Source organism: Oncorhynchus tshawytscha, linkage group LG09 (genome assembly GCF_018296145.1).
Source record: "Oncorhynchus tshawytscha isolate Ot180627B linkage group LG09, Otsh_v2.0, whole genome shotgun sequence".
Classification (NCBI taxonomy): Eukaryota; Metazoa; Chordata; class Actinopteri; order Salmoniformes; family Salmonidae; genus Oncorhynchus; species Oncorhynchus tshawytscha.
The window spans coordinates 46429987-46445141 of record NC_056437.1 but is presented as its reverse complement, the minus strand read 5'-3'; the positions used below and the strand labels follow the sequence as shown (position 1 = coordinate 46445141).

The 15155-nt window shown below is 44.6% G+C and overlaps 1 protein-coding gene across 1 annotated transcript; it reads right to left on the bottom strand.

Moving 5' to 3' along the window:
- Positions 1-234: 234 nt before the first annotated feature.
- LOC112258050 (H-2 class II histocompatibility antigen, A-Q alpha chain-like) lies at positions 235-6259 on the bottom strand. The gene is made up of 4 exons (XM_024432119.2): positions 6111-6259; positions 3015-3290; positions 1977-2252; positions 235-1064 (listed from the first exon to the last, which is right to left on the bottom strand). Exons 1-4 carry the CDS (start codon positions 6178-6180, stop codon positions 925-927), a joined length of 762 nt encoding a protein of 253 aa, XP_024287887.1. The 5' UTR covers positions 6181-6259; the 3' UTR covers positions 235-924.
- Positions 6260-15155: the final 8896 nt, after the last annotated feature.

Genomic DNA, 15155 nt, shown 5'->3' with positions numbered 1-15155 from the left:
CTTCCAGGTGCAGCTGGTTGAGAGAAGGCCAAGAGTGTGCAAAGATGTCATCAAGGCTAAGGGTGGCTACTTAGAGAATCTCAAATATTATATATATATATATATATATATATATATATATATATATATATATATATATATATATATACAGTGGGGAGAACAAGTATTTGATACACTGACGATTTTGCAGGTTTTCCTACTTACAAATCATGTAGAGGTCTGTAATTTTTATAATAGGTACACTTCAACTGTGAGAGACGGAATCTAAAATAAAAATCCATAAAATCACATTGTATGATTTTTAAGTAAATCATTTGCATTCCGTCTGAGATAATCGCATTGTATGCTTTCGCCATAAAGCCTTTTTGAAATATGACAACGCGGTTGGATTAACAAGAAGTTAAGCTTTTAAACGATGTAAGACTCTTGTATTTTCATGAATGTTTAATATTACGATTTTTGTATTTTGCAATTCGTGCTGTGCAATTTCACAGGAATCGTGGTCACAGGCAGGCAATGGTCAAACACAGTTAGACAGTCTAAAATAAACAATACATCACAACCATACAAACAGAAAGAACTGAACTAAATAGGGAGCTGATGAGACCAGGTGAGAAATAAACACAGGAGAAATCAATGAACAAAAATGAAAGACAGGGCTACGTTCCAGAACACAAGGTATACAAAGAAAAGCAGAACGTTACAGTATCTTCCAATTTCTAAATGTTTTAATTGTAAAATAAAAACACTTCTTAAAAATACAATTCACCTTCTACACTTTTTCGAATAGACAGAAATCAACAGCGAGTAATGGCGTACAGTGTTGACTGATTTACCAATATTGCTCAGAATTTAATGTGATGATTATTACATCACATAAAATTATGGCTAGATCGCTCTAGTCCAGTGCCTCACTTCCCATCTTTATTCCTGAGACTCAGTGGCTCTCTTTCCTTTGTAGATGAAGAATATTCCAGTAGCCACCCCCAGCAGCCCAAGAGTGAGGCCCACTCCACAGAATACAGCAGGACCAGGACCAACACTGGAACGACTGACCTTATATTCTGGAAGACAAGATGTGTCACCAGAATCTGCACAATACACAACCACTCATCAGACACTGCCTTGGAATGGTTTGTTTCAGGTCTCAATTTCAGAGTTGTTTGAGTTCCTTCTTAAGGTTTAATATTAAAGTAAATATACTGAACAAAAATATAAACGCAACATGTAAAGTGTTGATCCCATCTCATGAGCTGAAATAAAAGACCCCAGACATTTTCCCTTTACACAAAACCTTATTTCTCTCAACTTTTGTCCACAAATTTCATTAGATCCCTATTAGTGAGCATTTCGCTTTGCCAAGACAATCCATCCACCTGACTGGTGTGGCATATCAAGAAGCTGATTAAACAGCATGATCATTACACAGGTGCACCTTGTGCTGGGGACAATAAAAGGCCACTCTAAAATGTGCAGTTTTGTCACACAACACAATGCCATAGATGCCTCAAGTTCTGAGGGAACATGCAGTTGGCATGCTGACTTCAAGAATGTCCACCAGAGCTGTTGCCAGATTATTTAATGTTAATTTCTCTGCCATAAGCCACCTCCAACGTAATTTTTGAGAATTTGGTGTATGTCCAACCGGTCTCACAACTGCAGATCACATGTAACCACGCCAACCCAGGACCTCAGGATCCGGCTTCTTCCCTGGAGGGATCGTCTAAGACCAGCCACCCGGACTCATCTGATTGGCTGGGCCTGGCTCCCCAGTGGGTGGGCCAATGGCCTCCCAGGCCCACTCATGGCTGCGCTGCCTTCCCAGTCATGTGAAATCCATAGATTAGGGCCTAATGAATTTATTTAAATGTACTAATTTCCTTATGTGAACTGTAACTCGTTGAAATTGTTGCATGTTGCGTTTATATTTTTGTTCAGTATAGAACCATGTACAAAAATATTATGTCCTCTCTCACCCCTGGTTTTGGGGTCCTTCAGGGCCGTGTGCGCCACAGCGCAGATGTAGACGTCTTCCTTTTGTGGGGTGAAACTCAGGCTGGAGAACTGGTGGAACGTTCCATCTTTATTAGGATAGTAACGACTGAGAGACAATCCCTCAGTCACCTCCATTCCATTCTTGGTCCAGTTGACTTTGACAGGTGGGGGAAAGAAATCATTCACAAAGCAGATGAGGGTGTTTTCCACCCCCAGTTCCACCTCATCCCTGGGGTAGATGGTGCTCTCAGGGGCATCTAGAGGGCAACAAAAGCCTGAAACTGTATTCACTCATAGATAGTTTGTGTGTACATTATGTGTTGATATGTAGGCCACTTGTGCCTTTTTAAAATTGATGTAGTTCTGTCCTTGTCTATTAATATTCTTTATTTGGTCATGTTTCATGTTTTGTGTGGACCCCAGGAAGAGCTGCCTATTGTCCCATTCATTTGGGATTAAGGCAGATACTGTACATAGACCTACTCAAAATAGAGCATATGTGGTATTTGGTATTTTATTAGGAGCCCCATTAGCTGTTGCAAAAGCAGCAGCTACTCTTCCTGGGGAGAGTTCCTGTTCCTACTCAACAGGGGAGAGGAGTTGTGCTGTGAGGTGTTGCTTTATCTGTTTTTTTAAACCAGGTTTGCTGTTCATTTGAGCAATATGAGATGGAACTGTACGCTTTCTTGAATTTGTTCTGGATTCAAGGACTGTGAAAAGTCCCCTGGTGGCATGTGTGGTTTGTTAAGTGTGTGTCAGGGCTGTGTGGTTTGTTAAGTGTGTGTCAGGGCTGTGTGTAAGTTTGGGATTTTCAACTCATTAAGTTTCTTATAAAAAGAAGTGATGCAGTCAGTCTCTCCTCAACCCTTAGCCAAGAGAGACTGGCATGCATAGTATATGACATTAACTCCGCTCGACAGACCACTCTGACAAAGATTGATTTTGGAGACGCACAAATCATATTGAATCACTGATTATTTATCAGTTTATGTGAGACATTTCCATCAATCTTCACTTACCTTTGATTTTTGGTATTTTTGGTTTAGACTGTTTGCCCCATGCGATGCAGTCTTTGCACCAAACTCTGCTAATGGTAGCATATTCACAAGCCCTTTCTTTATCCTCTGGTGTAATAGATATGAATTTAGGTAATGTAAACACTACATCTGCTATTAGACACGTATTACTGTTTTTATTGAAGTCGCCATAGAAGACTTCATCTCCATCAATCTCAAGTCCCACCGCAGGATCACTTGACTCAAAGCATCCGTAGATAAAGTGAATTTCATGATGAACTGAAATGGGGGGAAAACACATTACTTCAAATGAATCAACTGAGGTTTATATCATTTTTCCAGGATGGTAATATCTACACTACCAGTCAAAAGTTTTAGAACACATACTCATTCAAATGTTTTTCTACATTTTTTTTTTTACAATTTTCTACATTGTAGAATAATAGTGAAGACATCAAAACTATGAAATAACACATATGGAATGATGTAGTATCCAAAAAAGTGTTATACAAATCTAAATATATTTCACATTTGAGATCCTTCAAATAGCTACCCTTTGCCTTAATGAAAGCTTTGCACACTCTTGGCATTCTGTCAACCAGCTTCACCTGGAATACTTTTCCAACAGTCTTGAAGGAGGTCCCATATATGCTGAGTACTTGTTGGCTGCTTTTCATTCACTCTGCGGTCCGAGTCATCCCAAACCATCTCAATTTGGTTGAGGTCAGGGGATAGTGGAGGCCAGGTCATCTGATGCATCACTCTCCTTCTTGGTAAAATAGCCCGTACACAGCCTTGAGGTGTGTTCACTCATCCATATATTTATATGTCATATTCTTATTCCATCCCTTTACTTAGATTTGTGTGTATTAGGTAGTTGTTGTGGAATCATTAGATTACTTGTTAGATATTACTGCACTGTCGGAACTAGAAGCACAAGTATTTTGCTACACTTGAATTAACATCTGCTAACCATGTGTATGTGACCAATACAATTTCATTTGATTTAATGTGTTGGGTCATTGAAAAACAAATGATAGTCCCACTAAGCCCAAACCAGATGGGATGGCGTATCGCTGCAGAATGCTGTGGTGGCCATGCTTGTTAAGTGTGCCTTGAATTCAAAATAAATCACAGACAGTGTCACCAGCAAAGCACCCCCATGCCATAACACCTCCTCCTCCATGCTTTACGGTTGTCACGTCTGCTCCCTCTCCGGTGCTTGAGGTCATCAGTTCACTCATCATTACGCACACCTACCACGGTCGTTATGCGCACCTGCAATTCATTTTGTGACTCACTTGGACACCATCACGTCATTTACCTCCCCTATATCTGTCACCTCCTCAGTTTCATTCCAGAGTCAGTATTGATGTTGATATGTTTCTCCTGTCCAGATGCTGTTCTTGTTTTGTTTCATGTCTATTTATTATTAAATCCACACCCTGTACTTGCATCTCGTCTCCCAGCGTCTGTCAATACGGAACTGTTACAGAATGCTGACTCCACAATTGGAGGCATCAGGGATGTTTTTTTATTTTTATTATAATTTTTGGGGGTGACGTCGGGTCCGGGTGCCGCTACCGACGCAATCGGGGATACCTCAGCTGGCTCGTCAGGCTCCCACACCTCGGCCAGACCGTCAGGCTCGCCCAGGTAGGACGCCAGGTGGCGCCCCTAGTGGGGGGGTACTGTCATGTCTGCTCCCGCATCCCCTCTCCGGTGCTCGAGGTCATCAGTTCACTCATCATTACACACACCTGCCACCATCGTTACGCGCACCTGCGCTTAATTATCGGACTCACCTGGATTTACCTCCCCTATATCTGTCACTTTCATTCCGGAGTCAGCATTGATGTTGTTGTGTTTTTCTGTCCAGAAGCTGTTATTGTTTTGTTTCAAGTCTATTTATTATTAAATCCACACCCTGTTCTTGCTTCTCGTCTCCCAGCGTCTGTCATTACGGAAGCATTAGAACTGTGGGAAATACACATGCGGAGATCATCCGTTCACCCACACTGCGTCTCACAAAGACACGGGCGGTTAGAACCAAAAATCTCCAATTTGGACTCCAGACCAAAGGACAAATTTCCAACAGTCTAATGTTCATTGCTCATGTTTCTTGGCTTAAGCAAGTCTCTTATTCGTATTGGTGTCCTTTAGTAGTGGTTTCTTTGCAGCAATTTGACCATGAAGGCCTGGTTCACAGTCTCCTCTGAACAGTTGATATTGAGATGTGTCTGGGGCGGCAGGTAGCCTAGTGGTTGGAGCGTTGGACTAATAACCGCAATGTTGCAAGATTAAATTCCTGAGCTGACAAGGTAAAAATCTGTCGTTCTGCCCCTGAACAAGGCAGCTAACCCACTGTTCCTAGGCCATCATTGAAAATAATAATTTGTTCTTAACTGACTTGCCTAGTTAAATAAAGGTAAAATAAAACTCTGTGAAGTGTTTATTTGGGCTGCAATTTCTGAAGCTGGTAACTCTAATGAACTTATCCTCTGCAGCAGAGGTAACTCTGGAGCTTCCATTCCTGTGGCAGTCCTCATGAAAGCAAGTTTTATCATAGCACCTGATGGTTTTTGCGACTTCACTTGAAGAAACTTTCCAAGTTCTCGAAATGTCCGGTATTGACTGACCTTCATGTCTTAAAGTAATGATGGACTGTCGTTTCTCTTTGCTTATTTGAGCTGTTCTTGCCATAATACACAACTGATTGGCTCAAATGCATTAAGAAGGAAAGAAATTCCACAAATTAACTTTTAAGAAAAAACACCTGTTAATTGAAATGAATTCCAGGTGACAACCTTATGAAGCTGGTTGAGAGAATGCCAAGAGTGTGCAAAGCTGTCATCAAGGCAAAGGGCACTATTTGAAGAATCTGTTTAACACTTTTTTTGGTTACTAAATGATTCCATATGTGTTATTTCATAGTTTTGATGTCTTCACTATTATTTTACAATGTAGAAAATAGTTTTAAAAAATAAAGAAAAACCCTTGAATGAGTATGTGTTCTAAAACTTTTGACCAGTAGTGTATATCAAACATGAACAAAGGCATTTACACTAGTACAGCATAAAACATCAATCAAACTCTTACTTTCTGCAGAAGTGTAAACGGCTCCAGTGAGAATCAGTATAATCACAGAGTAGTTCATCTCGAAGCTCATCTGTGTGTTTGAGAGAGTGCTGCAGAATCTAACTCTTTCAGTCTCTGATGGGAAGCTCTGAAAAGGAGGAAACTACAAATGTGTTGTTTCTGCTATGCAGCCAATATGGAAATTCCTTTCATTCTTACGTGACCACACACCAAACTTATACACCCAGGGCAAGTTATTAAATACTGTCATGGAAATTCACCACTAAGGACTCAAACTCAAAGTAAATGAAGCAATCTTTATTAACGCAAGGAGAGGTTCACAAACTCAATACAAGCTTGATGAAAACTCTGAAGAGGATGTTCCCATTCAGTTATTTTATACTGCTACACAAACAAGTTATAAGCATAGATGGTTTCTGTATGGGACTGACTGACTGATACCACATGAAGGATTCTTACCTTGAAACTGACATAGTGTATCACTCCTTCTAGTTTGCAGAGCAATGTTCTGGGAGTACTACCAAATTGCTTATGAGTGAAAGTGTGGTTTCCTCTGTGCACTCAACCAGTCACTCGTGTGAACCCAACCAAGACAGGTTATTACAATGCAGCATTGTGCTAAACATACAATCACATACACACCATAAAATGTCCATCACAATACAATGAGTTTGTTTTTTAATGTATGATTACACATTTCCATTGCTCTGAAATGTTTGTTCGTTTCGTGGTTCACTAAAGCCCTGAAACAGGCCTTCAGTGAAACACTTCAACTAAACATGTTCTGAATGTGATAAAACAAGTCGTGTTGACAAAGAATGTGATGGCCTGAAAATAAGAGTAGGCCTATCTCAGCTCCAAACGACCATTGGTTGGGCCTACATCAAAATAAGCTGCTGGGCTAGAACTGTGATGCCCTGATCTGTTTCACCTGTCCCTGGGATTTTCTCCACCCACTCCAGGTGTTGCTTATTTTTCTCAGTGTATATATCCCTGTGTTTCCTGTCTCTCTGTTCCAGTTCGTCCTGTATGTTTAGTCAAGTCAACCAGCGTGTTTTTCCCCCGTACCCCTTTTCTATTCTCTTTTGCTGCCTGACTCTGGACTACTTACCCACCTGCCTGATCATCCTGCCTGCCCTGACCTTGAATCTGCCTGCCCTTCGGCACCTATCGGACTCTGAACTAGTTTTCACCTTTTACCTGTACACGACCATTCTCTTGCCTACCCCTTTTTGGGATTAAGTTAAAATTATAAGACTCCAACCATCTGCCTCCTGTGTCTGCATCTGGGTCTCGCCTTGTGTCATGATAAGAACCATATACAGCACCTTCAGAAAGAAACCTTATTCACATCCTTTAACTTTTCCCCCCAAAAATTGATACAGCCTGAATGTTATGAATTAAATTAAGTATTTGTGTCACTGATCTACACACAATACCCCATAAAGCAAAAATGTCATTTTGTTTTGAGAAATGTTAACAAATTCATTTTAAAATTAAAAGCTGAAATGCCTTGAGTCAAGTATTTAACCCCTTTGTTATGGCAAGCCTAAATAAGTTCAGGAGTAAAAATGTGCTTAACAAATCAGTTGCATGGACTCATTCTGTGTTCAATAATAGTGGGTGTCAGGATTTCGATGTGGCAGTTATTGATGTAATGTTTGTCCCCCATGAGACACCATAGGAACAAAGCCAGTATCACTTCCTCAAAATAAGATAACTCAAGAAATCTGTAATACATTTTTGCATTTTTGCTGAGGAGGTTTTAGTTTTACATCAATTTTACATCTAGCTAACATGTTTGGTCCAGTATTTCACAAGTAAAAAATGCGTGATGTGTTGTCTTATGTAAAAATTTAAAAAATCTGATCCGCTGCACTGTTGGGAAACTGTCTGCTGTTTGTGTGTTATGTGGTAGGATTGGATAGAGTGCAAACACCCCAGCTGTGTATCCCGTGTTAGTTGGCAAGTGAGCATAGTCTAAATCAAAACCCAACCCTCAAGTGATGAACTGACTTAAAAAACTCTGTTTTGGACGACACTGAGTTTATGACATAAACTAATATCGATGTTACATAGGCTGTTTTCTGTCAGAGAAGTTGTTTATGACCTTCTGATGTGCTTTAAGCAAAGGAATTAACTTTTTGTCCTGAATACAAAGCATTATTGTCACGCCCTGGTCAAAGTATTTTGTGTTTATCTTTATGTATTTGGTCAGGCCAGGGTGTGGCATGGGGTTTTTGTAATTGTGGTGTGTTTGTCTTGGGGTTTTGGTGGTGGTATTGGGATTGTAGCTTAGTGGGTTGTCTAGCAAGGTCTATGGCTGTCTGGAGTGGTTCTCAATCAGAGGCAGGTGCTTATTGTTGTCTCTGATTGGGAACCATATTTAGGCAGCCATATTCTTTGAGTTTGTCGTGGGTGATTGTCCTTAGTGTCTTACTTGTACTCTCTGTTAGTTTGCACTAGATAGGCTGTTTTCGGTTTTCATTACGTTTATTGTTTTGTAGTGTTTAGTGTTTAGTCGTGTTTAGTGTTTAGTCGTGTTTACGTTTTGTTTAATAAATATGGATCGCAATCGACACGCTGCAGTTTGGTCCGACTCTCCTTCATCACCACTAGAAAACCGTTACAGAATCACCCACCACCAACGGACCAAGCAGCGTGTTAACAGGCAGGAACCACAGGAGAGGCAACAGAGGCAGCAGCAGCAGGAGCAGCAGCTGCAGTGGGAGAGGCTGCACCACCTGGAGAAATGGACATGGGAGGAAGAACTGGACGGTAAAGGACCCTGAGCTCAGCCTGGAGAATATCGCCGCCCCAAGGAAGAACTGGAGGCGGCGAAAGCTGAGAGGCGCAGATATGAGGAGGCAGCACGGCGTAGCGGATGGAAGCCTGAGAATCAGCCCCAAAAATTTCTTGGGGGGCTCAGGGAGAGTGTGGCAGAGTCAGGAGTCAGACCTGAGCCAACTCTCCCTGTTTATCGTGAGGAGCCAAGGAGGAGACCAGAACCAGAGACTGTGAAGGAGTTAATGGGGAAATTGGAGGAGAGAGAAATGAGGGAGTTGCTGTGTTGGTGCTTTTTGCATGGAATTCGCCCGACGGAACGTGTTGGGGATTTGATGGCACCTGGGTTAGCGCTCCATACTCGTCCTGAGGTGCGTGTTAGTCGGCTGGTGAAGTTGGTGCCAGCCTCACGCACCAGGCCTCCTGTGCACATCCCTAGCCTTGCACATCCTGTGCCAACACTGCTCTCAAGATCTCCAGTACGCCTTCACGGTCTAGCCCATCCTGTGCCACCTCCACACTCCAGTCCTCCGGTAGCAGCTCCCCGCTCCAGGCTTCCTGTGCGTGTCCTCGATCCAGTACCACCAGTTCCAGCACCATGCACCAGGCCTTCAGTGTGCCTCGCCTGTTCAGCGCAGCCAGCGCTTTTCTCCTCTCCTGCGCTGCTGGAGTCTCCCGCCTGTTTAGCGCAGCCAGAGCCTTTCTCCTCTACAGCGCTGCCGGATCCTCCCGCCTGTTCAGCGCAGCCAGAGCCTTCCTCCTCTACAGTGCTGCAGCCTCCCGCCTGTTTAGCGCAGCCAGAGCCTTTCCCTCTCCTACGCTGCTCTCCCGTTCAGCGCAGCCAGAGCTGCCAGCCTGCATGGAGAAGCCAGAGCTGCCAGCCTGCATGGAGCAGCCAGAGCTGTCAGTCCGCATAGAGCAGCCAGAGCTGTCAGTCCGCATAGAGCAGCCAGAGCTGTCAGTCTGCATGGAGCAGCCAGAGCTGTCAGTCTGCATGGAGCAGCCAGAGCTGTCAGTCTGCATGGAGCAGCCAGAGCTGTCAGTCTGCATGGAGCAGCCAGAGATGTCAGTCTGCATGGAGCAGCCAGAGATGTCAGTCTGCATGGAGCAGCCAGAGCTGTCAGTCTGCATGGAGCAGCCAGAGCTGCCAGTCTGCATGGAGCAGCCAGAGCTGTCAGTCTGCATGGAGCAGCCAGAGCTGTCAGTCTGCATGGAGCAGCCAGAGCTGCCAGTCTGCATGGAGCAGCCAGTCTGCATGGAGCAGCCAGAGCTGTCAGTCTGCATGGAGCAGCCAGAGCTGCCAGTCTGCATGGAGCAGCCAGAGCTGCCAGTCTGCATGAAGCAGCCAGAGCTGTCAGTCTGCATGGAGCAGCCAGAGCTGCCAGTCTGCATGGAGCTGCCAGTCTGCAAGGAGCAGCCAGAGCTGTCAGTCTACATGAAGCAGCCCGAGCTGCCAGTCTGCATGGAAGTCTACAGGAGCAGCCAGAGCTCAGTCTGCATGGAACTGTCAGTCTGCATGGAGCAGCCAGAGCTGTCAGTCTACATGAAGCAGCCCGAGCTGCCAGTCTGCATGAAGCAGTCAGTCTACATGGAGCAGCCAGAGCTGTCAGTCCGCATGGAGCAGCCAGAGCTGTCAGTCTACATGAAGCAGCCCGAGCTGCCAGTCTGCATGAAGCAGCCAGTCTACATGGAGCAGCCAGAGATGTCAGTCTGCATGAAGCAGCCAGAGCTGTCAGTCTGCATAGAGCAGCCAGTCTGCATGGAGCTGCCAGTCTGCATGGAGCTGCCAGTCTGCATGGAGCTGCCAGTCTGCAAGGAGCTGTCAGTCTGCACGGAGCTGTCAGTCTGCACGGAGCTGTCAGTCTGTAAGGAGCTGCCAGTCTGCAAGGAGCTGCCAGTCAGCACGGAGCCGCCAGAGCGGTCAGTCTGTAAGAAGCCGCCAGAGCTGTCAGCCTATATGGAGCAGCTAGTGCCGCCAGTCTGCCCAGCGCCGCCAGTGCCCCCAGTCTGCCCAGCGTCGCCAGTCTGCCCAGCGTCGCCAGTCTGCCCAGCGCCGTCAGTCTGCCCAGCATCGCCAGTCTGCCCAGCGTCGTCAGTCTGCCCAGCACCGCCAGTCTGCCCAGCGCCGCCAGTCTGCCCAGCGCCGCCAGTCTGCCCAGCATCGCCAGTCTGCCCAGCGCCGCCAGTCTGCCCAGCGCCGCCAGTCTGCCCAGCGCCGCCAGTCAGCCAGACTCTTCCAGATCTGCCAGTCAGCCAGACTCTTCCAGATCTGCCAGTCAGCCAGACTCTTCCAGATCTGCCAGTCAACCAGACTCTTCCAGATCTGCCAGTCAACCAGACTCTTCCAGATCTGCCAGTCAACCAGACTCTTCCAGATCTGCCAGAGACTCTTCCAGATCTGCCAGTCAACCAGACTCTTCCAGATCTGCCAGTCAACCAGACTCTTCCAGATCTGCCAGTCAACCAGACTCTTCCAGATCTGCCAGTCAACCAGACTCTTCCAGATCTGCCAGTCAGCCAGGATCTGCCAGTCAGCCAGGATCTGCCAGTCAGCCAGGATCTGCTGAAACCACCAGCCAGCCAGGAGCTGGTAGATCTATCTACCTGCCTGAGCTTCCTCTCACTCCTGAGCTTCCTCTCACTCCTGAGCTTCCTCTCACTCCTGAGCTTCCTCTCACTCCTGAGCTTCCTCTCACTCCTGAGCTTCCTCTCACTCCTGAGCTTCCTCTCACTCCTGAGCTTCCTCTCACTCCTGAGCTTTCTCTCACTCCCGAGCTTCCCCTCAGTCCCGAGCTGCCTCGGTCCCGAGCTGTCCTTCAGTCCCGATCTGCTCCTCAGTCCAGTGGGGTTCTGGGTGGGGACTACTAGGCCATGGTCGGCGGCGAGGGTGGACTATCCAGGGACGAAGGGAGAGGGGACTAAGACATTAAAGGAGTGGGGTCCACGTCCCCGCGCCGGAGCCGCCACCATGGACAGACGCCCACCCGGACCCTCCCTATTGTTTTGAGGTGCGTTCGGGAGTCCGCACCTTAGGGGGGTTCTGTCACGCCCTGGTCAAAGTATTTTGTGTTTATCTTTATGTATTTGGTCAGGCCAGGGTGTGGCATGGGGTTTTTGTAATTGTGGTGTGTTTGTCTTGGGGTTTTGGTGGTGGTATTGGGATTGTAGCTTAGTGGGTTGTCTAGCAAGGTCTATGGCTGTCTGGAGTGGTTCTCAATCAGAGGCAGGTGCTTATTGTTGTCTCTGATTGGGAACCATATTTAGGCAGCCATATTCTTTGAGTTTGTCGTGGGTGATTGTCCTTAGTGTCTTACTTGTACTCTCTGTTAGTTTGCACTAGATAGGCTGTTTTCGGTTTTCATTACGTTTATTGTTTTGTAGTGTTTAGTGTTTAGTCGTGTTTAGTGTTTAGTCGTTTTACGTTTTGTTTAATAAATATGGATCGCAATCGACACGCTGCAGTTTGGTCCGACTCTCCTTCATCACCACTAGAAAACCGTTACAATTATGCTTGGGGCAAATCCAACACAAGACATCACTGAGTACAACTCTTCATATTTTCAAGCATGTTGGTGGCTGCATCATGTTATGGGTATGCTTGTCATCGGCAAGGACTAGGGAGTTTTTTTAGGATAAAAATAAATGGAATACAACTAAGCACAGGCAAAATCCTAGAGGAAAACCTGGTTCATTCTGCTTTCCAACAGACACTGGGATATGAATTCCCAGTTCAGCAGGTCAATCATTCAAACCCAAATCTACACTGGAGTTGCTTACCAAGATGACATTAAATGTTCCTGTGTGGCCTATTTACAGTTTTGACCCTTGTAGGTCTAAGCACTTAGATCACAATAATTACTAAGCTAACATAAGGCATTGTTTTAAGATGGTCATAATATGTATAATTTAGCCATTTGATTCAGAATTTTAGGACCACTGTCTTGAACTCACCGAGTTCTGAGATTAGCCAGTTCCGAGTTTCCAGTTGTTTCGAACGCGGCAGAAATCATGCTGGATTGACAGAATGGCACATTTTGAGTGTTTATCCTTTAACGCTTGGAAAAGAGACCCTTAAACCCAGACTTGGACCACACACCCACTCCACTGAATAGCAAGCTAGTGATTGCTTTGCAATGCTTGCAGTTAGCCACTGATTCCTTCCAAACCACTCATTGTTGAATTAGCAATTTCCAACTTGTTGTATAATGTTATGTCCACTGGCCGATGAGCACCGATACATTTTATCTATGATATCTCTTCATAATTTCTCTTCATATGACAAGGATTGAAAATGATTTGCCAGTAAATTGTCAACTTGATTCATGATTTTGACTGCTAGTTTACTAGCTAAGATTTTGAAAGTATGATTTTTTTCGTTGACACGATCAGTCCAGCCAAAGCTACGGTACATATGTGATTTGACATTTTATCTGTGGAAAATGACCTTGAGCCTTCTTGGATGGGCACTTCCAATGTAAATATGGCAGCACTTAAGGGGCTTGAATTTTCAAGCACTACCCATAGATTTTGCGGTGATGTAGTGTCCCCATGAATGACAGAACACTGAGCCAATCACGGCGCAAATAGAGAACATTAGCAACCCCAACGCGTTGTATTTTCCGCTGGCTGCCCCACCACCACAGAAAGCACTGAGCTAGGCTGAAACACCTGCGTTTTGGAGCTGCCTTACTCAAGAAAGCCAAAAAAGACCGTGTTTGTATTATGCAGCTTTATTATCTCAATGTTTGTTTTTTTGCTTTTTTACATTGTTTACAAACTCATGAGACACGCATTAATGCCAAAATAACATAAAACAGACAAAAAAATATATATATATATATATATATATATATATTTTTTTTTTTTTTTTTTTTTTTTGCTAAACAAATACACACACAACAAAAACAAGCCATACCATGTAGTGTTGGCCCATTAGGTTTTTGACACATTCACCACTCACCCGCTGAAAGATCAGCCACAAAATGTTGGCACCATTGTAACAGGTTTTAATCAAGCCGTGGTCTCCAGCATGGGAACAGAAGAGGAAGACTTGATGCGGTGGTCTCAAGTTGGACTACTCCAAACCATCTTGGTTCTGACACACACAAGCTTTTCAGGTTCATCAACCTATTTAAATAACTCACACCCAACAGCAACCTTTGATTCATGAGAGAACCTTCATAAATCAGCAGAATGTTAATAACTTATTTATTGACACTTTTTTTAGTGTCTGACAGACAGAGAGGCCTGCCTCGCTTCTAGTCCTTGCACTATTTTGTTTTTTATGTATCATTTCTTACATTGTTAACACTTAAGATTTTCTGGGCTATTACATACAGCCGGGAAGAACTATTGGATATCAGAGTGACGTCAACTTACCAGTCCTAGGACCAGGAATACAACTTTTCCAAAGCGGATCTTTTGTTCCCAACCACCCAGGGCATTTGAACTGTTTCCAGAGGCTGACCCAAAACAATGGCGCCAGAGAAGAGGCAGACGGAGCGGTCTTCTGGTCAGACTTCCGATGCGCGCACACCACCCACCGCTTTCAAATATATTACTCGCTAATGTCCAGCCTCTAGATAACAAGGTAGACGAAATTTGGGCAAGGGTTGCTTTCCAGAGGGACATCAGGGATCGTAACATACTATTTCACAGAAACATGGCTCTCTCGGGATATTCTGTCAGAGTCGGTACAGCCACCTGGATTCGTTGTGCGTCACGCCAACAGGAATAAACGTCTCTCCGGGAAGAAGAAGGGCGGGGGTGTATGCTTCATGATTAACATCTCATGGAATAATTATAACAACATACAGGAACAAGTATTTTTGTTCACCTGACCTAGAATTCCCCAGAATCAAATGCCAACTGTATTACCTCCCAAGGAAATTCTCCTCGGTTATTGTCACAGCCGTGTATATCCCCCTTAAGGCGATACCACGACAGCCCTCAAGGAACTTCACTGGACTTTATGCAAACTGGAAACCATATATCCTGAGGCTGCATTTATTGTAGCTGGCGATTTTAACAAAGCAAATTTGAGGACAAGGCTACCTAAATTCGATTAGCATTTTGCCTGTCGCACTCGTGCTGGTTTAAAACACTGGATCACTGCTACTAGAACTTCCGATTTATACAAGGCCCTTCCCTGCCCTCCTTTTCGTTAAATCTGACCACAACTTCATTTTGCTCCTTCCTAAAAGCATGAACTCAAACAGGATGTACCCGTGCTAAGGGCTATTCAACGCTAGTCTGACCAAT

What these genes read in the sequence shown, in the direction of transcription:
- LOC112258050 (XM_024432119.2), bottom strand. Translation starts at nt 6,180, where the DNA reads ATGAGCTTCGAGATGAACTACTCTGTGATTATACTGATTCTCACTGGA. An exon ending in CGTTTACACTTCTGCAGAAA is followed by an intron (nt 3,291 to 6,110) that starts GTAAGAGTTTGA and finishes CCCCCATTTCAG; the next exon opens with TTCATCATGAAATTCACTTT. An exon ending in GAAGGACCCCAAAACCAGGG is followed by an intron (nt 1,065 to 1,976) that starts GTGAGAGAGGAC and finishes CTTGTCTTCCAG; the next exon opens with AATATAAGGTCAGTCGTTCC.